This window comes from Enoplosus armatus, chromosome 7 (genome assembly GCF_043641665.1).
Source record: "Enoplosus armatus isolate fEnoArm2 chromosome 7, fEnoArm2.hap1, whole genome shotgun sequence".
Taxonomy (NCBI): Eukaryota; Metazoa; Chordata; class Actinopteri; order Centrarchiformes; family Enoplosidae; genus Enoplosus; species Enoplosus armatus.
In genome coordinates, this window is record NC_092186.1 from 17,010,379 (window position 1) to 17,034,253 (window position 23,875).

The 23,875-nt window shown below is 40.7% G+C and overlaps 1 protein-coding gene across 2 annotated transcripts; it reads left to right on the plus strand.

Moving 5' to 3' along the window:
* Positions 1-2,051: 2,051 nt before the first annotated feature.
* rubcn (rubicon autophagy regulator) lies at positions 2,052-22,672 on the plus strand. 2 transcript variants are annotated; one of them, XM_070909017.1, is made up of 21 exons: positions 2,088-2,228; positions 4,666-4,819; positions 5,253-5,336; positions 6,917-7,076; positions 7,241-7,347; positions 7,505-7,730; positions 8,717-9,130; positions 10,602-10,694; positions 11,221-11,336; positions 11,516-11,714; positions 12,229-12,336; positions 13,244-13,318; positions 16,079-16,139; positions 16,474-16,606; positions 16,773-16,918; positions 17,500-17,564; positions 17,831-18,069; positions 18,732-18,793; positions 18,902-19,055; positions 19,248-19,341; positions 22,015-22,672. In XM_070909017.1, the coding sequence occupies exons 1-21, from the start codon at positions 2,191-2,193 to the stop codon at positions 22,149-22,151; spliced, it is 2,865 nt and encodes a 954-aa protein (XP_070765118.1). In that variant the 5' UTR covers positions 2,088-2,190; the 3' UTR covers positions 22,152-22,672. The 2 variants fall into 2 exon arrangements, with proteins under 2 accessions (XP_070765116.1, XP_070765118.1); XM_070909015.1 differs by lacking the exon at positions 13,244-13,318 and having other exon boundaries at positions 2,052-2,228.
* The last annotated feature ends 1,203 nt before the right edge of the window (positions 22,673-23,875 follow it).

The following is a 23,875-nucleotide window of genomic DNA, read 5'->3' on the forward strand; positions in this document are numbered from 1 at the left end:
ATTTACTGTTACAGAGCGCAACACTCTGCACTCTCCTGTCTCACCAGTGCCATCCAGTGTTAAAACAAATTCATGTAAATTTGAGTACATGGACTTCACAGAAAAGACTTTGGTGCCATCATGTGGGTATGATATGAAAGTGTTTGCTAAAGTGGAGGGAGCAGCCAGGGGCTTTTTATGGCATCCCCAGGTTTAATACATTGTGGATAAATTATTGAATTCACTAGAAATGAACAGTGAGAGAACAGAAATCTCTTTTGATCAAATGGTTTACATTTCTCACTGTGGATAAGTTTTGAGATTAGATGTATTAATATTCTCAGAAGGGTGTCACTGGAATATATTTATATCAAAAACAGAGGATAACGTTTAGGTATTACTGAGCATGATGGCTCACTGGTGCATCAAAGTTAATTTTGGAAAGGAAGGGATCAGAGGACAAAGTAAGGAAAGCGCAAGTTAATAAAGAAACAGTAGCTGCAGTGGTCTTTGATGTAGAAATAGGATCTTATGATATGCTATAGAAGGAGGGGCTTCTCATTAAGCTACATTTAATAGGAATTGGAATAAAAGTTTTTAATTAGATAATTGACTAACTGAATAAGAGAACTATCCAGGTAAAAGTAGGATCTGAAATTTCCAAAAAGTTCAAGGCAGAAAATGGGACACCTCAGGGGAGTGTGAGACATTTTTGAAAATGCATCATTAGATATGGGAAGATGGTTATTCGCAGATGAAGGGACTTTGTGGAACAGAGGGAGATTTGGGTTGTGTTGGAAAAACAATTGCAAAAAGGAATGAAGTAAGAAAAGGGTATTAAGATTTTCAGTTGAGAAGTTCTCCACAAGAAAGAAGATTAGAGAAAACACTAATTTAAAACTATATGGCAATAATTTAGACATTCCTTGAAATATCTATCTATCTATCTATCTATCTATCTATCTATCTATCTATCTATCTATCTATCTATCTATCTATCTGTAGCGCTAATTAGATGAAGGTTAGATTATGGGAGTGTAGTTTATGAAAAACTGTACTTGGAGGATTAGATGTCGCCCAGGCCCGGGATCTCAGTGTGTAGGAACAGTCAGAACTTCACCTGTGTGTGCCCCACAAGTCGAGACAGGAGAAATGCTCCTGTCTCAGTCAACTATTGGATGAATTTGAGAGGTTGAAAGTTCACCCCACCAAAAAAAGTGCTACAAGCCTGCTGGGAAAGAGAGAAAACACAAAAATCAAGTTTTGGTGAGAAACAGGGAAGGAAATAGCACAGAGCACGTAAGAATGACTAGATTAAGAAAAGGAGACAGTAATCTGCACACTTCACATTAAGTGGAAGGATCCAAGCGGTAGTTGTGAACAATGTCCAGCCACAGCCGTTTGGCAAGCGATACAGAAGTATCTGCTGTCATACCACCAGACTGCAGAGCAGCTTCTTTCCTCAGGCTGTGAGACTCCTCAACCCCACCTCATCCTCCACCGTGAATAAATTCTGTTATACTGGTTTTCTCCTCTCTATGCTACTTTTCTATTCTTGAATGGGAGCACCTGTAACTTGTCTAATTTCCCCCCGGGGATCAATAAAGTATTTCTGAGTCTGATTCTGATTTACACATTACTATACCACTAATGTTGTATGATATATGTATATAATGTTTTTATTTCTATTCTATTCTAATTTTAAATATTATATGTTCATTTCATGGTGCAGCCCTGTTGAATGACTAAATAAATGTAGCTTGTACCAGAAACAGTAGTGTACAGTATGTGAAATATATATATCAGAGAGAAAGGACATGATGGAGGAAATGAAAAGGTTAGGACTGACAGAAGCAGGAAAAAAGAGGCAGGAATGAGGAGGACACTGAGGTATGGTGGAAGTGTAGGAGGTAAGTAACTCCAGAAGATGGCAGTAATGCAACACTAAGGAAGCCAGCGGGGGTTACACATCAAAACAAGAAGAAGAAGGAGGAGGGACAACCCCACCGCCCACTTACTGATCATTGCAGGTCATGCGGCCTCCACTGTTTTGATTCACGGGACAGGCAGGGCAGAGATGGCGGAAGACTGTAAGTCCGGGTAACAAGTTTAAGCTACCCTACTACTGAGGTGAAACTCTGCTTAATAAGACAGAGGGAGTTATCGGGGAAGCTGGCAGCTTTGTACGGTACTCGATTCCGCCCGGATGACATGGAGATCTCGGCGGAGGGAGAGGCGGAGGAGCGCAGGTGAGTGACGGGCTGAGCTGGGCTGGGTTGGTTACCCTTACCCGGCTAGCTGTGCTAATAGTGACTGTGGTTATATAACTTAACGCTAAACCACAAAACTACAAGCGATATCACTGACAACCCACTCACTAGTTAAACAAAGACGACCAGTAATGTTTTTTTGAGCAGTAACTCACTTAAACTGAGTCACTATAATAATGTTAGGTAGCTAACAGCTAGCTTGAACATTAGTGGATTACTGACGCTGGAGTGCTAGTGGCAAAGCTAGCCTATGCTAACCTGACATGTCAAGGTTTGACAACTTTGAGCAACATTACCTGCAAGGCTTGTCAACCTGTCTAATATCAGAAGTCAACTGATTGACTAATTACTGAGAGTTTGGTTGCCTTAAAGCAACACGTACATACTACGTACTAGCATAGGTAGCGTTAATTGTGCTCACTGTTAGCTATCTCCTAGCTAGATTGTGCTAACAGCTAACGCTAGCTGTCAAATTAAAGTTGCTGCGAGGTCGTTGCTTGTGTTGTGCAGGATATTCACACACTATTAATGGAAATTAAAAATCTACAATTGTGTTTAAAATTTTGGGGAAATTAACAAGCTAATGTGCTTGTTTTTTATTTTTATTTTTATTTTTATTTTTTATAAACGTTACACGATTTCCCAGTAAGTTAGACATCCAAAACAACATATTATTAGCGTTCGTTGACAACACAATTACTGGAAGGGTATTAAGAGGAAATACTGTACAAGTTCATACATTTTCCAACATAAGACGCTAAAATGACCTTTCAGTCTAAACAGTGCACATACAGTAATGATATAATATCAGTGGGGATATTGTGTGTATATTGTGTCAGAAGTGTAGCATTATAGGTACAGGGATGATGAGGAAATTTGGACCCAGCCATTTACAGTAATTGATAGATGAGCAGGGTACTACACCATGATGATTTTGAGATCCTCTTTGTTTAAGATATGGAGATCCGATTATGTAAACAAATCTGTCTTGAGGCTTCACTCTCAGAACACACACAAACGAAAACAAAAGGGAGAGATAATAATCCTTAACCTCAACAACCTCTCTGAGCCTTGTAGAATTTCACACACCCACACACACACACACACACACACTTAACACAGGTCACACACACACATCTCTGTCATTGCCTAAATGCATCATGCTCTATGTGCAGCCTCCCTCTTTCCATGTTTCATGATGTGATTTGATTAGTTAGCTTGGTAGCTGAACTCGTGATGCTGCTGCACAGCGCATCTGATTTACATGGAAAAAGACTTGTTGTGTTCATAAATGTGCTATTCATAGGTTTCATAGCCTTTACTGTTTAACATTCTCTGCATCCACTTCTCTGTTTTCTCTGTCTGAGATGACGGGTTAGGGTTAGTTTTTTTAGAGAAAGTAGATAAAATAATTAGCAATTGTGGTTATTCAGTTAGGCTACATGACTGCATTGTATAATTACATTTTTTTGTGTCCTGGATTTATTTTTGGATCTATTTTGATACAATAAATTACGTTTGGGGGCTGATCCTTGTTTTATTTTGTAATTCAAGTTTTACATTAGATAAACAACATAATGCAACAACGACAATGAAGAAGAGGTAAGAAAGCAAATTCAACAAAACAAATCTGGGCACATATAGTAGTTAACCTAAGTAAAATAAGCTACACCAATAAAATAAGGACAAAAATTGGAGTCTGATATTTTTATAATGCATTTCAACACACACCACATGCTATAGTATAGGTAGCAGATGACCAGCTAAATTATCCTGTAGTCAAAGAATACACCCTCAAGGGTTGGTACGGTCTTTTGTCCCATTGCTGCCGTCATGTGACTCGTTCTCAATAGCATTCAGTCTGACTGCTGACTTAAGAGGAAATAGAGGAAGTCATGGACATGAGCCAGTGCTTTGTGGCTCTTAGGGAATGTGACCTGATATCATTTTGTTTTTTATCAGACACTTTTGGAGTAGCAGCTTTCCATGGCTGTATCCCAGATAAGGTTTGACCTTCTGACCTCCACATAAACCATTATTTGTGGTTTGTAATATAGGATATTAACATTGAGACTTTATGAAGGTCCTTGCTTACAGAAAATAACTACTTTAAAGCTTCTAATGCACACACATCAGAGCTCACTGCTCTTCTTTAGTAAGGATAATATGGGATAATGGTGATACTGCAAACACATTTATTGATGGTCAGCACTCCTCGGTAATGACTGAGTTCAGAGTTAAGCAAGGTTATTGTAAAATGCTGAAGACTGCATTTTTAATTTTGGGAAGTATTTTTGTTTGTGTGAGTAATGATTTAAGCACTGCTAAAACCAGCACTTTTTTACCTCATTCCTCATTCCTAAACGTCCTCCCTCACCCTGCCTCACTCCTTCCTGCTGCCTTGTTTTCCCTACAGGAGGGAGCACTGGAAGATACTGTCCAGCCTGAAGACCACAGTGGAGGGCCTTGTGTCCACCAACAACCCCAACGTGTGGTCACGTTATGGCGGCCTGCAGCGGCTCCACAAGGACATGAACAACATCCTGAGCCACGGACTGAAGAATGAGCAGGTCAGAACTCAGGACATGTGTTTATATTTATTTATTTATTTTGTCCAATCTGCAGATTACCAACAGATTACTGCTCACTTTCTGTGAGACCTCCAGCCAGCTCTTGCAGTTTAACTGTTAAAAGTAACCCTTCTCATAATCAATATATACCTGTGAAGTTTCTCATTTACCCACAGGTTGTTAGGAATGGGCGTAACAGGTTATATGACATGGTTTATCAATGTAGAAAGTAATTTTTCTTACATTTTGGCAAGTATGTACATGATCAGACAGGTATTACCAGTCCTTATCAGTTGACCTCCTAAAATACAGTGGAAAACGTTTCGCTATGGGACACACTCCCTCTCCATAATGGTTTAATGTGTTTATTGAAACTGTATGAAGATGTATTATCTGTAACTGGGTCATGCTAACAGCTGGTGTTGTGTTGCAGGTGTACTACAAGCAGAGAGACTACTGGCCGTTTGTGTGGTGTGTTCGCTACATCAGCCCCCACCTCGCCTCGCACGTTGAACAGGTATGGTCACCTGCAGGGTGTAAATATTTTCATGTTCAGTCAGCACACAAATTTCTCAAATTTGTAGTGGGAGGCAATTTTTTGTGAACACATGCCTAAACATACCTACCTTTCTCTAGGCTACGTTTTTTTCTCATATGGATTTGAATTGTTAGCTGATTGTGTGAACTGTAGCTTTCAGATTGTGAGCTTACTTAGCCGTACAGTTTTCGTTATGGAGCAAGAAAAATTTGGTAAGATGTTAATGTGAAAATCATCACTACAACATAAAAGAAAAATAAATCACTGACAGGACTTGCAAAGCTGGCTGTGATGAGCCGTAACTTCCTTTTTAAATATATCACTACAGGCTTTTACTCTGGCTTTGATCTGTTTTTTTGTTTTTTTTTGCACAGCTGTTTTATTTATCTCCTAATGATGAGTCATCTTGTTGCTTGGTTTGTTTCAAAGCATAAAACAGAGTTGGGATTTTTGAGAACTTTTCAGGTTCCACATTTACTGCAAGTGGGGGCTGGTATGTTTCAGTTCTGTAATTCATATTCACACACAACAAATGACGTGCCTCTACATTTTACTCACCCCGATTTCCACAACATATATCTGTTATCACTTTTAGGAGAGAATACATTTACTTGCTGATTTACTTGTGAAAGAATAGTAGCCAAAGTTAGTAATGTGGATTATTCATACACTGATCAATTTTCGATTTTGACAGTGGCAGGTTTGTTTGTTCCTCCAGCCACTGTGGCAGGAAACTAACCCTCATTTAGCTGATAAATTGTGTCCCACTTCGCTTGTTGGAGAGTGAAAATAGGTGGTGAATTTGAGAGCCTGTCTGCCTGACAGACAAAAACAATAGTATGTAAAGTTGTAATGTGCAGTGTTAGTTGCATGTAAAGTCAATAAATACCTGACACAGTTCACACAGTCAGATGCCCTCAGCAGAGTCACTACCCTTCACTCGTCAACCACGGTCGCCTTTTTAAAGTGTTCATAGGATAAAGGGATTTGGAGTAGTTGGAGTTCTAATTGTAGTTCGAATTATCTTCATTTCATCCATTTCTTCTGTTACTGACCAGCAGGGCTTACTGTGCAGTCTGCCATGATGTAATCATCATGTGACGTTGTTGTTACTCTCACTCTGTTTAGACTGTCAAGCCTATCATCTGCATCACAACATGTCAGACCTGTTTCTATCATACAAACTTGTTGACTTAATTGGGCTGCACACAAACAGCAGTATATTTGGAGTAAATAGAATAACTTTTGGTTCGTTAGCATGAGCAGTGATGACCACCGAGGCTGAACAGACAAAGCAAAGAGTGCCACCCACAGAAATGTCAAACACAGAAATTCCAAGGAACAAGATCCCACGATCCTGGTTGTTGTGCTGTTTAATTAACAGACCGTGTGGACGAAAAAAAAAAAAAAAGTTTCAGTGTTGTATAAAACTAAAATGTGTCGTTCTTTATATTCAGATAAAAAGCGTTTGTCACTCTGCTGTTTGCACACCTCTCCTCTCACAATATGCTTCTGCTTTCCATTTCTTTCTCTTGGTCCCTCTCTCTGTCTGTCCTCAGTTCAGTCACCTGGAGCCGGTATTGAGCAGCGGGATGAAGAGCGCTGGTGAAAGCTACAAGGCTGAGCGCTGGCTGCTTCACAGTTTACAGGTCCACATGCTGTCGGCTCAGCTCCGACCTCTTCTCCGGCATCTGGGACATACACGTAAATACTATAATGGTGAGTTTCACATTGATGGTCCAGTTTATCTAGAAGACATTGTGTGAAGTGTGAACTAAAGTCCTAAACTTTCCCTCTGTATGACTTTCTCTCCTCTCTTTCATTTTTCTCCTTATCTTATCTGCTCACATCTCTGTATCTCCCTCTTTGTCTCTGCCTTTCAGATGATTCCTTTCTGCTGAGTGAGCCCCATGTGACCGCCATGTTTCAGTGTCTGGAAGCTGTGGAGCAGAATAACCCCAAACTGCTGGCCCAAGTAGACACCGTTGGGGTAGGTCTCGTGAAATAACTTCAAAGAAGTCTGTCTACTTTGCAGCATTCATATATCATTCATTATTATTTTGTTGTCTTTTGTTCATCATCTGTTCCTAAATTTATTTTTTTGGTTTATGATGTGATGTCACTGATCTCTGTTTTTCACCCCACAGCTCTCTCCTCTGAAGGGCCCACCATGTCTGGGCCTGTTGAAGAGCCAGAGCCTGTGTGTGTTGCCAGGGGCTGGAGGGGTTTGGAGGAGCGCTGACTTGGCTTCCAGAGGAGAATCTCTAAATCGCAGACTCACCACCTCCAACTGCTCCCTCCGAGAGGCAGTCGCCACCAGCCACAACTCTGGGAACACTACGGGAGTCGGATCCCTAAACAGCAACAGCACAAGTGAGGAAAAGGGTTACAAGTGTAGTTTTCAAATGGGTTTGTGGATTTGTCCATATTATGCTTTTAATTCGTAGTTTCTTCTGATTCAGCTGAATGGTTAAAGATGCATACCTTTCATATTGACAGTTCTCACAAGGCTCAACTAAATGCGCTGTAATAATAACTCAAGGTATACAGACAGCCAGCAGCTGATCTTTTCTACTTCGACAAAAATGCTCACATTAACTAATGAATTTCAATATTGTGGATTTTTGGAAAGTCTATTGGAAATGAGGGTTGGACTTAGGAAGCAGTAGCACTTGCTATGCTGATCTCTGAAGTGGATAATTAGATTTTTTGCTCAGTAATGACAACAGGTTCACATGGAGCACACTTTGGGTTCAAATCTGGAACTTTGTTGTTACAATATGTTGTCACATCTGGGTTTGTGGTCGATTTTAGGAACAGAAATTCATTCCACAAAATTATTTCTAGATCTCAGCAGTTTAGTGTTGGACCAGACCAGGTGTATTTCTCTCTATTTAAGTGAAGGATTTTGAGGTTGTACATTGAGTGACTCAAATGAAGAGAAAATGGTCACTATTCTGTAATCAGCACACACTGGGATATAGGGGTTGGGGTTGGGGGATGGCACTATGAATGCACTACAGTTTGTATGTGAATAGACTGACTGATTTAACCATACAGAGGCCTGATTGTTAGTAGGCAAGGTCAGTTATTGAAGAATGCGTTGATACAGCCTCCAAAACTCATGTCCTGAATTGTGCTCGGAGTGGTTTTCCTAAACATATTTAAACATTATTGTTACTTTTTTGGATTAAAAACAATGTTTTTAAAAGCAAATCTTTGTCCATTCCACATCAACAAAGAGCGAGTGAAAGGGAAGTATCAGAGAAGCTGGCCAGTGAGCTTAATTATTTCATTCTTTTGTAAAATGTTTTTTGAAAAGTTTGTCTCAATCACCTCGTCTACCTATTCTTTTGCAGACACTACCTCTCCAGCCAGCAGCCTGGGAGCTCCCTGGGTGTGTGTGTCCAGGCCGGGGGAGAGCGAGCAGGGTGTAACGCCGCCTCCTGGCTCAGTCTCGGTCCCTTGCATCTCCCTCACGGAGTCCCCCTCGCCCACCTCCCTTCAGCCTGAGGCCGGGGACTCCGGTGACGGCGACTATGACGATGGTCCGGAGTACCTGGCTATTGGTAATCTGGGGCAACGCAGTCGGCGTGACTCCCAAAGCTCCACCCACAGCAGTGAGCAGGGTGAATCCCTGCAACGGGGTTCCCTGGCTCTGCCCCCACCCAGACGTTCATCCTTCTCAGAGGGCCAGAGGGGGCCGGGCCGGGGGTCCCGAGGACACACACGCTCATTGTCTGACACAGGGGTCAATGAGAAACTCAGGAATGGTAAGAAAACTTGGAGGTTACTCATATGACAGTAGCTGGGATACCCTCCATCTATTTCTATATTTGTTATGTTGAATTGAAAATTCAAAAAGAAGTGTGGCTGACAAGAACCGTATTTATTTATTTTTAAAAATAAATTAATTGAAAACTTAGCATTTCTTATAAATGTTTTTTGTAGCAACATCAGAAAGTCCTTATGTCCTCAGAAAGCCTGCCAACATTTTAGAATAAATATCCTTAAGTACTTAATAAGTATCAGTGCATTAAAGCTGCATAGCATAGCTTTTTGCATATTCAAACTGCAGTGAGCAGTGACAAATTTCTTAGTGCTGCATGTTCACAGATAAAAACATACCATGGTTAGTTGTTGTAATCAGCTGAGACCGTTTTGGTAGCTTTTTATTTGCTTTAGAGAGATGCTTCAGCTTCCTGCAAGTGTTGGAAACATACCTGATTAACAGTTCCTGGCTAGGCCATCTTCTTTCTCGGAAAGGTGCCCACTTCCTGTCTGACTTTTTTTTTTAACATTTCCAAATTAACATCTCTATTCTCTTTGCTCACTGTTTCCCCTTCTTGGCTTGAGGTAACTTTCTCTCCTTCTGCTCTATCTCTCTCTTTTTACTCTTGGTTCGAAGGAGGGGGCCACCGAAAAATCACCATAATAATAGAAGACCCGGTAGCAGGTTGGCAGTGCAGTTCCACTGTGCTCCATCACTTGACCCCTCCCACCCTTCGGTTTTTCCTTTGCATGCTGATGAGCTCTCTCCATCCCTCTCATTTCAAGTCTTGCCTTCAGCTCATAATATGTGCTTTTGGTGTTTGACGTTAAACTGTTTTGGTTTGTGTTACTTGGCTCAAATTGACTAGATGAGGCCATGAATGACCCCTTTCATCGTTGTTTTTATTCATGCACACATTTTTCATGACCTATCAGTGTTTTATTGAAAGTATCATGCAAGTTTACATAAATTATGTGTAAATATGTTCATTTCATTAGTTATGCTAGTGTTGTCCTGATAGGAGTACTTCATTGTCATTTAGAGTTTTTACCTAATACTAAAGTGTAAATGTCAAAGCTGAAGCAAAGCGGGTGTTTTCCTGTATTTGTTACATGTACAGGATGTGGGCATACGGTAAATAAACTACCACTGTACAGTACATTGCAATATAAAATAAGGTTAAGAATTGAATCTCTCTTCTCTACCAACTTTTACATGGAAGTGTCACTTCTGTATCACTAAAAGGTCAGCAGTCATGTTTTTGTTCCAGCATGCAATAAAATGAACCATCTCCATAGATTTTATGGATTGTTTGACTCAAAGACAATGATAAAATCAAAACAGCCTTTAACCTGCATTGTGTATGAATAATGACGCATGTTCCCATCAATTTTAAAGAGTTCAGTGTTTATTTTATTGAGTCTGGTGTAAAGGTGATAAGAGGCCCTTAACATGGACTATTTTTCTGTTAGAATCGTCAGGGGACAGCTGTATGAAGGACTACAGCCCTTTTTCACCTCAGCGCAGCGATGCCAGCACCCCCAATTCCCTCTACATGGAGTCTCGTGAGTTTTCTGATTTTCTCTTTACAATACTTGCGCTTTTACAGTTATGTTGTAGCTACTGTTGCACTTCAAAATGAGTGCAATAGTAGGAAGAACTTCTCTCTTATTCTGTGATTGTTAGATGAAGTCCACAGCATGCTTAAATATGGGAGGAAGTTGGACAGGAAAACTGTCATGAAATGTTTCTTGAAGGAAAATTAGTTTTCTATTCTTAAATTTGAATGTATTTGAGTGTGTCAGCTGATCCATAAATGTGTCACTCTGGACCTGAGCACGAAGGTCACAGAAAGGTCGATGTTCACTATTTATAGTGAAGCCATAAGATAAGATATTCTGATAGCCCAGAGCATTTTATTCTCTTCCTGGTGATTTTGAGACAAAAAAAAAATTTTGAAAGCTAAAATGGAAAATCTAACAGAAACACACTTAAGGTAAGAAATTTATTTATTTATTTATTTATTTATTTTTACTGTTTCTGTGTTGTTGTCATCATGTATTTTCTGTGTATATGTTTTGGTCTCTTCAGATGGGTCCCAGTACAACAGTGTTCCAGATGGGATGTTCAGGAAGCCGTCAGAGGGTCAGAGCCTCATCAGCTACCTGTCAGAGCAGGACTTTGGCAGCTGCGCTGACCTGGAGAAGGTCAGGACTTGGTCAAAGTGCTTTAAAAATGCAAATTATTTTTAAAAGTACTAAAATTCTGTAAAACCTGTGATACATTAAGGTTTAGAAAAAGTACAATGTTCAACTTATGTTAAATGACTGAAAATATATAATTAGTCTCCTTCTTTGATGGAGTCATACTTTTCTGCGTTCTGTAGGAGAACGCTCATTTTAGCATTTCAGAGTCCCTTATTGCTGCCATCGAGCTGATGAAGTACAACCTGAGGCGACAGGAGGAGGAGGGCGAAGAGGAAGGAGACAGCGACTGTGAGATTCAGCAGCTCAAACAGAAGATCCGCCTGCGGAGGCAGCAGATCCGACGCAGCCGCCTGCCACCCTGCGCAACCTCTCAGCACAGTAAGGCAACATTAGCAGTGGGGGGCTGTTCAGTGGAAAAGTAGTCACCTGTATGGATACATGATGACTTTTCCTCATATGATTCTTAATTGACTAAGAAATTATTAGTTGATTTACAATTTTATGATATTTCAATCGTGAATGTGCCTTCAGTTACTAGACATTAGATGTTGCATCTCAGTATTGCATCTCACCGCCCGACCAGCTACGACCATAATTTACAACCACTTTACCCCAACTTGAACTTAATGGTGCCAGATTTGCTTTGATTTCAGTTTGGCATACCTTCCGTATTTCTCCTCATCTGGGACACCCTGGGATCTACGATGTTTTTGCAAAAGCGCGTCAATTTAGATGACAACTTGAGATGATGGGAACATTTTGACATACAGTATATTTTACCGATTTGAGTCTTAAGTTTTTCTTCTTGTTCAGTAGCTTTCAGCATCACAGTGTCATTTGCTACTGTTGATTACTGTATGAGAAATCTTTTTTTTGTCTTCCTATCTTGCAGTTTTCCACTCCACGGACAGCGGAGGCTCTAGGAGGAGCTCTCAGGACTCCTGCCAGGGCCTTTCTGACTCCGGCTCAGCTGAGGAGGTGGAGGAGTGTGAACTACGAGGTAGAGAGAGGGAATGAGGGGATCACTGGGGGAGAAAAGATACGTTTTTTGGATTTGTTTTTGAGTGTCACGATTGCTAATCAATGAGACCAAACTTCCTCAATCCCGGCATATATGACTGTACATTTTGTGTATTTGTTAGTTCACCTAGGATATGTTTACTTGATGATGAACAGGCTACAGCTACAGTTAACATTCTCACCTTCAAGCAGCTTTTTAACATTCACATCTACAATGGGTATTGAATTTTTAAATTTGAAATGTGTATGAAGCCTCTGAAGAATTCATTGTTTGTCCGTGTGAATGAGTTTGTTTCCGTCATAATTCATAACCTCATCACCACACTGGCTTCATTTTGCTCACCAAGCATGTCACGTTTTACCATGGACCATAAACATAGAAATCTTGAGTACAAAAGTCAGACTGTTTTTATTAGTGTTACTATTTATACAGACCTTACAGCCATGTGAGTCAACATAACTAGGATTTGTATGGTCATGATCATTTGATAGGGTGTGTTTGGTCTGGTCATTTTAGAACATTGGATTCATTGAATAGATGTCAGTTGCTGTTTAGTGTGACAAATAGAGACTAATCACTAACATGTAGAAATATCTGAACATGTATTGCTTGATACTATTAACATGGGTTGTGGGATTTTATGTGCATGTACTTTAGTGTTAATGCTGTTAATGTTTGACTGTGTTTGTGTGTAACTGCACTTCTCAGTACTGCTTTTTGTAAAATGTGTTGTATCTCGGGGCTGTATAACTACATGACTTCCACATGTACTTCATCAGTGCAGTACACTGTTTGCCTGTAACACTGACACACAGCTCTGTGGAGTGTTTGAAAATGTTTGTGCTTGTGGTGACGGTTGTGCTGAGTGTTAGTTTCTGTCTCTCAGATGGCTGTGAGGGTCAGTCCCTGCTGGCGGTGTCTCAGAACGGCCTCTCCCTGTCACTCGCCTCCCTCTTCTCAGGTATCTGCAGCCTGTATGGGTGGGCGAGGCTCCACAGCTACACACAGACTAGTTTACTGTGGTGGTGCTCCTGTGAGAGGAAGCTGATGGCTCCACTCCAAACTGAGAATCTCTGCCTGTAATCCCTCCTGTTAAACTGGGTGGCACTTTAACCATAATTCTTGCCATTTACAGTTTATATCCTATCTTTTCTTTGTTTAATATACTGATTAGTTTTGTACAAATCCTCCAGCGTATACAACTCTTGGTAGGTTAAAGACACTTTAGGAATCAACCTCAAAAATATCCAAACTATGTATTTTTCAGCACTTTGTAATAAGATGTATATATATTATTATTTTTTTAGTAAATCACTGGACTGACAGCTTTCACTTTTGATTCTGCATGACTGTATGTTCTTGCACCTCAGGTCATGCAGCACCAGGAAATGAGAAGTACCACACAAAGTGTTTTCTCAAAAGTCTAAAAGTGTCTTGAAGACTTACAAGTAGCTGTTTAATGAAAATATGCACGTTTTTGGGCAGAAGTTATCAGTATGATGGACAAAAGACTAGAAGCAGAAGTACTAGTGCTGTGCTAATGTACAAGCTGCAAATACTTCACCAGATAATCACAATGAACAATAGCAGTGTTCAGTTCCTGAATTCATTTGATAGCCAAACTTCTGAAAATTGGAAATAAACACCATCCTGTGGCCAACTATTTGATTTTAACTATTTTACTCAGTACCAGACGGGTAATCAGCTGTCATTGTGTTATTTCCCTTTGAACTAATAATATTCAGCTGTTTAAAAGAGTCTAAACAGCTGTTGTACTTCGGTGGCCGTGTTTTTCAGATGAAAAAGATTATTTCTATGGCTCTCCAGTATCCAACAAAACATATCTTTATATGCAGGGCTGGGAGCAATGTAACTTTTCAGTTTGGAGTCGATCCAGCTGCCTCCTCACCTCCGCTGAATTGTGCGCTTGGCTGTTTGTGTTGGTGCTTGTTGCTCAGTGCTCCAGGGTTTTGGTGGTGCTGTTGGACTAATGTGCCTGTACCTGTTAGAGTTTAGGGAGGCTCATGGGAGGAGATGAGTGAGTTACAGTAACAAGTGGCATTCTGTGGCGAGTGGGACTACAGGGATTATTTACTTATTCATTCATCTATTCATCCACCCCATTATTTATTATCTGTAATGCGATTTCAGTGAGAATGACGTGTGATTGCTTCCACCTTGTTGTTCTTTTTAAAGTTTGAAGTCAATATTAGTTGTCTGTCTTTGGAAAAACCGAGGTTCTTTTTTTGTGATGGCTTTTGGCTGAATTTAGAACCGGCAAAGTGATGATTTTATCAAAGGCATACAGGCTATTTTATCTCAACACGACTGCATCTAATTACAGTTAGATATATCAAATATGATATCACATTACATCACATTATAAGAACAGATATTGCTTGGGATTTTGGCCATGGTAATATTGTGATATTGAAAATAATTGTATGTTTTCTTGCATTAAATGTTACATTTTTCTGTTTATATTAGACTGTTTCAGCTCAGTGAAATTAACATTGAGTGCACCTGTCAGGCCTAATAATCCCAAATGATTTATACTTAATTGCATCTCTTAACCAAAACAATTAACCCTAAACTCAACCAAAATCTTTAAACCTAATCATAATCCTAAACTAAAACTGAAATCTCTTAAGATGCCATAGCAGGATGTTTTATGTTCTGCCTAATGGCAGAGATTAAATAAATCATCTCTGTTACTCTTCACTGATTGTCCTGCAATTGCACTCCTCTGTACACAAAGCCACCAGAAGTCAGTCACTGTGTCCTCTCTGCTCTCTGCTTTTTGCCGTGTGCCACTGATGAAAATTGTCCTGTGCCTGTTGCTTCACTTTGCAGTAGTCAAACTGCTCAAACTGTAAATATAAATTAAGCCAGAGATTTATTAAACAGAAAATGTCATATGATCTTCACGCACTTATTCAGGCGACTATAACTTAATTTCTTTTTTACAGTCATTCCAATTGAAACTATTTCTGCACAATAACAACAAAGGGCATTTGTTGAGCCCTGCAGCTGCTGACTAACTTGCTTATCCGGCTCTTTAATGCTTTTTTAAAAACTGTGACTTACTGTAACCCAGAGGGCCTCTGAATCAAGTTATATTTGGATGAACAAGAATGTTGATCGTCTGATAGAAGGAAGCTGTTGTAGGCATACAAGAATTCATGTAAGCGGTCTCCTGTTCTACCAAACCCGTGCTGCTTAATATCTTTTCTTGTTACAAGAAAATATGACCGCAATGCTCTACCTTTGAATGTCTCTGGCTTTCCTGCATGCTACCTGCAGAATTACATTTAAAATGTACTTGAGTGGGATGTGGTTTTTAGGGACTTTCACTTCAGTATCTTTAAGGAGAGATTGTCTTCTTGTATTTCTCTTATTTTTGTGTCCCTGGCCACATCTCTCTCTAATAATTTCTTCTCAAAACATTGAACGCTGCTTAGCTGTAGCAAATAATGCAATCTGACCTTTGGTGAGAAATGAATCCACCAGCCAACTGCTGGTTCATCCAAATCCATCTGACAATTATTTCCAATTCTACAAATCGTAACATTTTGGATTTTGTAATAAAAGTATTGAGAATCTTTTAGTGTGTATGGCTGGTGGATAAAAAGGTCGTCTTCACCTTGTATGAATGGTTCACAGCTCCTAAGTGGTTAAATCTCTCTCTTTTTTATAGTAGTAATATTGCTTTGTCTTCCAGATGCAGACATTAAGCGCAGTGTAAGCTCCAGCGGCAGGTCTTTTCTCAGCTCAGAGTCCATGTAAGTAACACAGCCATTTTCTGTTTCCCCCTCCTCAAATAATAAATGATAATGACATTTTTCAGAATCGTAATTATTGAAGGCTAAATGTCTCTTTTGAGTGAAAGATGGACAGCAATTCATGTTCACTTACTTGAATTACTCACAGAGAAAATCATATTGGTTTAAAAAACTCCCAGGACTTCAGCAGGGACTTTCATCTAAAAACCTAACAAATTTCAAATTTTAGCAGTAAAATGAACGACATTGGGGATTTCATGTCAGCTCTGTGGATTATTGGTAAACAGAAAAGGTTTATGTATTGTGTGTTGTGTTCTTCTTTGTGTATTTTCAGCTCTCCATCCTTCCTCCAGTCTAACTCAGCGGAGTCAGTAGCCATGGGTTTACTCAAGCAATTTGAAGGCATGCAGCTTCCTGCAGCCTCGGAGCTCGACTGGCTGGTCCCAGAACACGACGCTCCACAGAAGGTACAACATCTTGCTTACGTGTAGCACTTAGCAGAATAGCAGTTCTCCACACATGGCAGTCAACATGCAATCATTTATAAAATGAATTGTTTTCAGTTTCACTCCCTGCGATTCACACAACATAACTGGACTTTGAAGTCACGCAACCTCTTTAATTCTCTCCTAGCTGCTGCCCATCCCTGACTCTCTGCCGATCTCGCCTGATGACGGCGAACACGCAGACATCTACAAGCTGAGGATTCGGGTCCGAGGCAATCTGGAGTGGGCGCCGCCTAGACCGCAGATCATCTTCAACATTCATCCCGCCCCCAAGTGAGTCCACACCAGGTTTTACCTGCCGTCACTGACTTTCTTCCTTTTTGTTCTTTTTCATTTTGTTGTTCGTTTGTTTCTGTTTTTAATCTGCCGTTTTCATGACACACACAACAGAGCGTGGCTTAAATATTTATATTTGCTAATGAAATGCAAATTACAGCAGAATTGGCTGGGTGAGCCTACTGGATTTTAAGGCGGTACTTTTCTGGTCCAGAAGTGATAACAAGACTGCAGGCTTAATGTCATGTAACACCTCTCACAATAACAATGCGGAGATAGCTAAAATCCATGTCCATCCATGTCAAATATAGCTTAGAGAAAATGGCTTCCAAAAAGGCCCAGTTTAATTTTAACAATGCGTTTCTACTTGCTTCTGATATGCACAGATCAACGAGAGCACACACAGAGCGAAAGACCAACATAAGTGGCTGTAATGTGACTTGTTTTGAGCTCTGAAAAATGGTTCTTTTTCCAAGTAAGGCTTCCAACTGTCTTTGTGTTGTTTGTGGTTAAGGTCAGACTGCTCGCCCTTTGTCCTACAAATTGTATGTTACTCACACGTTTTCTTTCCCTGTCAGGAGGAAGATAGTTGTGGCTAAACAGAACTACCGCTGCGCTGGCTGTGGCACCCGCATCGACCCAGGTATGACCAGCAAATCTCATATATCATATGGAAACGTTTTTGTTGTTCTTTTAAGTTCTAAGATGCATTTGAACATGTTTCCATCTTGTTTTGAATTTGGTTTCACTAGTGCAACTACAATACTTTTTTCCAACTTGATCAGCAGGCCCAAATCTTGGTGTTTTCCTGTGGCATTTCCCTTTATGTATATGTATGTTCTCCGACAGTATTGTTCCAAGTTCTTACCTCTACCCCGCTTATGTTTCTGCTGACTGTGCACACTTCAGATTATATCAAGCGACTACGTTACTGTGAATACCTCGGCCGTTACTTCTGCCAGTGCTGCCACGAGAACGCCCAGGCGGTGGTTCCCGGCCGAGTGCTGAGAAAGTGGGACTTCAGCAAGTACTATGTCAGCAACTTTGCCCGGGACCTGCTGAGCAAGATCGCCGGAGACCCGCTGTTCAACCCCAATGACATCAATAGTGGCCTGTACAAGAAGGTCAAAGCTCTGGAGGCTGTCAGGGTGAGCACACAGGCAGCAGTATTTTTTACCAGTAACTAGTGGGAATTTAAACAGCTGCTGGGGACCAAAGTGTTACTGTTGTTCGCTGAGCATGAAGTATCCTTGATATAAAATAGTGACCCTGAATTGTGACAAATTTTGCTGCTTTATATACTCAAATTATCATGGTGGGAAACCACAGTGAATAGAGTCATTTATGCCCTTGACAACAAACAGTAAGTTGATCCTTAAAAAAACACATAGCCTCTAATTCTGGCAGTCCGGGAGCTGTTGCTCAGTGGCCAGCAGTAGAACATGACTGTCTCACGCATACAGCACCTTTTTAATATTACAATTTAATTATACACCGCTGCTGGTTGATAGTGTATAAGCGCTATGAGGTCTATTTTTATAAAAGAGTTGAACTAATTCCTTTTGGGTTTTTTTAATTTTTAATTCAGAGCATGTCAAGTCCTTATGCTCCTTAACAGTGTGATTAATTTATGTCTAAATAAGCAAGAATATGCATTAAAACCTTTTCATGGATAGATGAAATGGAACAGAATTATTTTTAAAGCTTGTACCTACTGGCAAATAAACGGATGGATGGATGGTTGGATGATGCTTGTATTAAAGTATATGTCAAAATAACAAGACGTTTTCTCCATTTTGTTATTGTTCAGGTTTTGAGGGTGCAGCTGCTTCACATGAAAAATCTCTTCAGGACCTGTCGCTTTGCTAAAGAGTAAGATGCGTGTTTTTTTGTTTTTGTTTCACACTAATTTAAAATCTTTGTGCACAAAATTGTGCTCCCCCGAAAGACGGACCTCATCAGTGTGTCCGTGTCCCTCAGGGTGCTGGACCAGTTCGACAGCCTGCCAGGTCACCTGACCGAGGACCTTCACCTCTTCTCCCTCAATGACCTCACTGCCGTGCGCAACGGTGATCTGGCTTCCCGAATGAAAGAGCTGCTTAAACTTGGTACCACGCACGTAGCTGGCTGTGTGGTAAGATAACCCCTGTGCATTGTCTTGTAATACGGAGAGTTTATCCCGTTCATTTATTGCAGTGATAAAACACGCAAGTGAAGTATGAAGTGGGCTATCCTTCAGTGTCAGGAAGTGTTGTAATGTCAGCAAATAACATGAGATTCACAGCTTAATCAAATGTCCACGTTTGCTTCGCCCCCCCACCCCCAGCTGTGCCAGGCGAAGGGCTTTGTGTGCGAGTTCTGCGGCAACGACAAAGACATCATCTTCCCCTTCCAGCTGAACAAGTGCCAGCGCTGCGAAGGTGAGCCCTCTCTGCTGGTTGCAGACCTGGGCGGCTCGAGAGCCCCCTCCGTGCCACTTACCTGGAGAGACTGGAAGATCTCCAAACCTCGTAGGCTGGCGAGGGTCCTCTTCCAAGATAGGAAAGAGGGGGAGGGAGGGGAGGAGGATTTAGAGCTAGATGTTGATCAGGGGGTGATGAGCGGAGAGGAGAGGGGTGACACAGCAGAAGAAAGACAGGGAAGAGGGGGTATATTTCAAGCTTTCACTCCCAGAAAGCTGGTAAAAGCTTTCTCCAGGAGTAAAGGGAATGAAGAGGAGCAGGCGATGATAGGAGGGACGGAGTCAGAGAGGGAGGAAGAGACAAAGTGTGATAAAGGAGGAGAAGGTCAACATGGGGAGGTATATAGCAAAGAGTTGAAAAAGAGTAAGGAAAGGGGAGATGGGCATGTAAGAAGGGAAAAAGTCAACTTATTAAAGGTTCTTCACATTGACAGACTAAAGAAGAGCATCTCCACAGGAGGCAGAAGGGACAGTGACAGTGAAACATGCAGCAGCGTGGAAAGTCTAGATGAAGTAGGACATGAGAGGAAAGGACGCTGGATGGTATCTGGGTTAGCGAGTCTCTCCAAGAGTTTCACAAAAAGAGAGGTAGAGGATGAAGGGAAAACAGAAGTGAAAGAGGAAGAAAGATTTTTGGAGAAAGTAACGGGAACTGAGGAGGAAGGAAAAGCCATGAGGGAGGCAGAGGAGAATGATGACACTTCAGACAAAGGCCAAACAGAAGCAGCTGAAACTGAAAAATCTGGGGTAGAAAACATGGAGAAATTTAGACTTATGAAATTGTTAAAACCTCAACAGCTGTCGGCCATTTTCTCCAGAGGGAGGAGCACAGGAGAGGAGGAGAGGAGTGGGGAGAGTGATGGAAAAAGAGAGATGGATACTGAGGAGGAGGAAGAGTCAGCCAACGTAAACCAGACCAACTGGAGAGGTCGTAAAACTCGCAAAGCCAGGAGAGGAATCAGAGGCAGGAAGATTAGAGGAGGGACAGAAAAAGAAAGCAAGACAGAGGGTGGAGAGAGTGCAGAGAAAGATGACGTAGATGATTGTACTGAGAGAGGTGGAGCAATATAAAGATATACAGTATCGGTACACAAAATAGCTGAAAGGTTAATATTTGATGGATCTCCTGGATAAAACAGTAGCTTGTATTTATCCAGATACTAATGACTGATTGATAACGGTTATTTAAGTAATTTTTTTTAAGGTTTACAGTGGTTTTATTTCATCCACTCTTGCATTTATTGTCTGTAGATTTCAAATACTTTCTTATGGGGCTGCACAATTGCAACTACATTGACAATGCTGAATATATTGCCATATTAGACTGTCTTCTTTCTTTCTTTTCTTCGTCTTCTTCTGGCAACCTGGCAATCATTTTTATAACTAGTAAACAAGTGTAAAATTTAAAGGAAAAATTTTAACATTTTGGGAAATATGCTTAGTCATATATATGTGTGTATATATATATATATATATATATATATATATATATATATATATATATACACACACACACACACACACACACACACACACACACACACACACACACACACACATATATATACAGCGACTTATAGTACAGTGGTGTTGGTATTTCTTGGCTTTGGCTCTGATGTTTGCACAGTTGCACAACTGGTGGAGGGCAGATATTTGGTGGTGGATGCCTTTGGCTTTGACTCCGGAGGTGTTGGTGTGTAAAGCTTGATGTCTGATACTGAAGCTGTCATCAGTGGTTTGGTTTCCTGTCTTTGGCTCTGTACTGCCTTTCACTTGGGCCACAGGGATGGCAAATGATACCAAAGTGGTGTATCACTCAGAAACGTTTACATGTCAGTTTGTTGGTTGGTCATGAATTTCAGTTTGGACATTTGTAAGAGTAATCTGTTACACATGGTCCCCCCGAGCCCGTGGAGGAGTGTTTCATTTAAATGTCGACTCTTCCTCCAGCTTAGAGGAAACATTGGCTGTTGTTGCGCTGCCTCATCTGTGATCTGTTTTTAAGCCATTTTTGTTTTTATTTAGATACTTGTTGAAGGAAGAATGTCTTATTATGCGAGGTGACTACATGTGTCAGAATGAATGTGTAATTTATGCTTTAGTTGCTTTTCCATCTGCCTGCTATAATTTAAGCTTCATCTTCATGTGAACATGAAATAAACACCATTTTTGAATTTGAATTGCCTGTGATTTCATTACATTTCAAAATCATTTCAGACTGGAACTGCAGTCATAACTATGTGTGAGAACAGAGTAGTTAAGATGTTGACGAGTTTTAAAGCACTCTGGTGGCTCGGGATGAGTCTGAACAGGTTTAGGGCGTGGTGTGTGTTTCCCGGGATATCAGTTTTCCTCCACCCCTGCTTCCTCCTGCCTTCTGCCTTCTGCTTTTAACTTCTGCATCTTTTATACTCCCCTCTTCACCCTGCCTCCCTCAGGTCTGATTGTGATTGGCTGTTCTGCTGAAACATCACATCTCATTGTCAGCAAACTGGTTTAACTGGTTTGTGAGCACTGCAGCATTTGTTTGGTTTAGCAGGAAGGGAGCTGAGCTGCTCCCTGTGCTGTAAATGCTTCGAAGTGTCACATCACTGACCCTTGTTTTTGTGATGTTTTTCCCCCCTTTTTTCAGAGTGCCACGCGTGTTATCATCGCAACTGCTTCCGGACAGGTAAAGACTGTCCTCGATGTCAGCGGCTGGCAGAGCGGAGAGAGCGGATGGCACGCAAAAACATGGAGGAACAAGAGGACGAGGGAGGCGGGACCTAGTGCCGGTGACAGAGGATCCTCAGAGACAAAAGAAGATGAGCACAAAGCGACCATGATTGTAGTGGCTGACCACCTCTCTTTCCGTTCCAGTCCTCTCAGACCTGGGTGGCAATACTCCCTGCAAACAGATGTTTAGAATCTCAATAGATCGCCAGATGTGCAGATTTTACTACATCAGGGCATCAGTTGTGTTAGTGTCAACAGGAACATGGCTACTGTTGATGTTCAGATGCATTTAGTGTAAGCTAAGCCCTAATCAGGATTTCTTCAAGGAAACATAGCTTTAAAAACATTCCAACATTTTTTCTTTAACTTGACATTGGTTACTCCTCGATATTTAATTCCTAAAGTGATTATTTAATTAAAGGTCCTTGCACATAACGTAAGTACATAAGTAATAATGTAGGATTTGGTCATTTCTGACTTTGAGGACACCTGGTGGCAGTATAAAAGAAACCCAGAAATCCCTGTTGCTCCAACAATATGCTGTAAAATTAATGATTTTGGCAGCCTGTAAGAGAAATGAGAACACTTTTCTTCCTTTGTGTCATTATTTTCCTTTTTTCCCACCTTTTTGAGCAGTGTGGCACAGTCCATAGAAGTTGTGTGAAAGAAATCAACACTGAATTGTTCTGTATGAGGTATTGTGAAAAATGAAACCTTCTGCCTTACAGGGATATTTGATGCCAGCCATGTTGCCCTTACATGTGTGAAAAGGGCCTGAGATTCACTGAACTTCTTGGCACTTTGTCCCTCTGTGGTAAAATTAATATATTTGAGATTTAAGTAGATCAGAAAAATAAGTACTTGCTCAGACTATTGTACCCAAGTTTGATACTTTTCCTTTTTACAATTGCAGCTTCTGGCAACTGCTTCAACTCTGGTGATTTTAATTGGCTACTGGCTTAGCTGAAGTTTGTTTTTGTGACCTAAAATGGCAGGATCGATTTTTTAAAAGAATCAAATGACAAGTAAAAAAGTCTAGTTCTCTTATGATTTGACTGGTTTTCAGTGCAGATACTGTATTTGAGCAATCCTGCCGTTTATGTTGAGGCTTTTATTTTAATTTGAAAATACTGAAGATATTTGATTAACCCTTTCTTCCCCCGCTCCTTACTGTCCTGTTTTAAGTTGTTTTAGTCACGCTTATGTGCCTCTGGGACCAATGAACTTAGACTGGTACAGCTAGTGGAGTTACATTGGAAAGTTGCATTTATAGAAGGGCTGGACTTCAGAGAGGGGTTTCAGAGTCAGTGTTGCAAATATTTTAAACGAAATCGCTCCATTTTTGTGTGTGTGTGTGTGAATAAGAATGCTTGTGTCTGTGCACACGTCTACCTGCTGTACATGTAGTCATGCACAAAGGGTTGGCACCAGCCTAATCAGCACTTGCCTGTTTTGTAACGTCGTAGGTTTTGGATTAATAGAGAGAGTCCAGTTAATTGCACTGATCCTGTCTGTTGTTGTTTGTGTTGTTGTTGGGGGGGGGGGCGAGTTGGGACGTCACTCTGGGGATTTTTCAAATGTTCGTTTCTGAGAACATGAACCTTCACCGTGAAATGTTACTGTTTCTTTCATGAAGCTCCTGTCACCTGGGTTGCACTACATGGTGAATTGTTTCAGTCCAAAATAAGAGGGTCACAATTTAATATATGATAGTCATACTCTTAATGTGTAGCAAAATAATTTCAAAAATGCATTAATCACCTCCTTGGACTGAAATT

Coding starts and splice junctions, on each gene's coding strand:
- rubcn (XM_070909017.1), top strand. CDS start 2,191: ATGGAGATCTCGGCGGAGGGAGAGGCGGAGGAGCGCAG. Junction 12,337..13,243: donor GGAGGAGTGTGAACTACGAG/GTAGAGAGAGGG, acceptor TCTGTCTCTCAG/ATGGCTGTGAGGGTCAGTCC. Junction 16,140..16,473: donor TTTCTCAGCTCAGAGTCCAT/GTAAGTAACACA, acceptor GTGTATTTTCAG/CTCTCCATCCTTCCTCCAGT.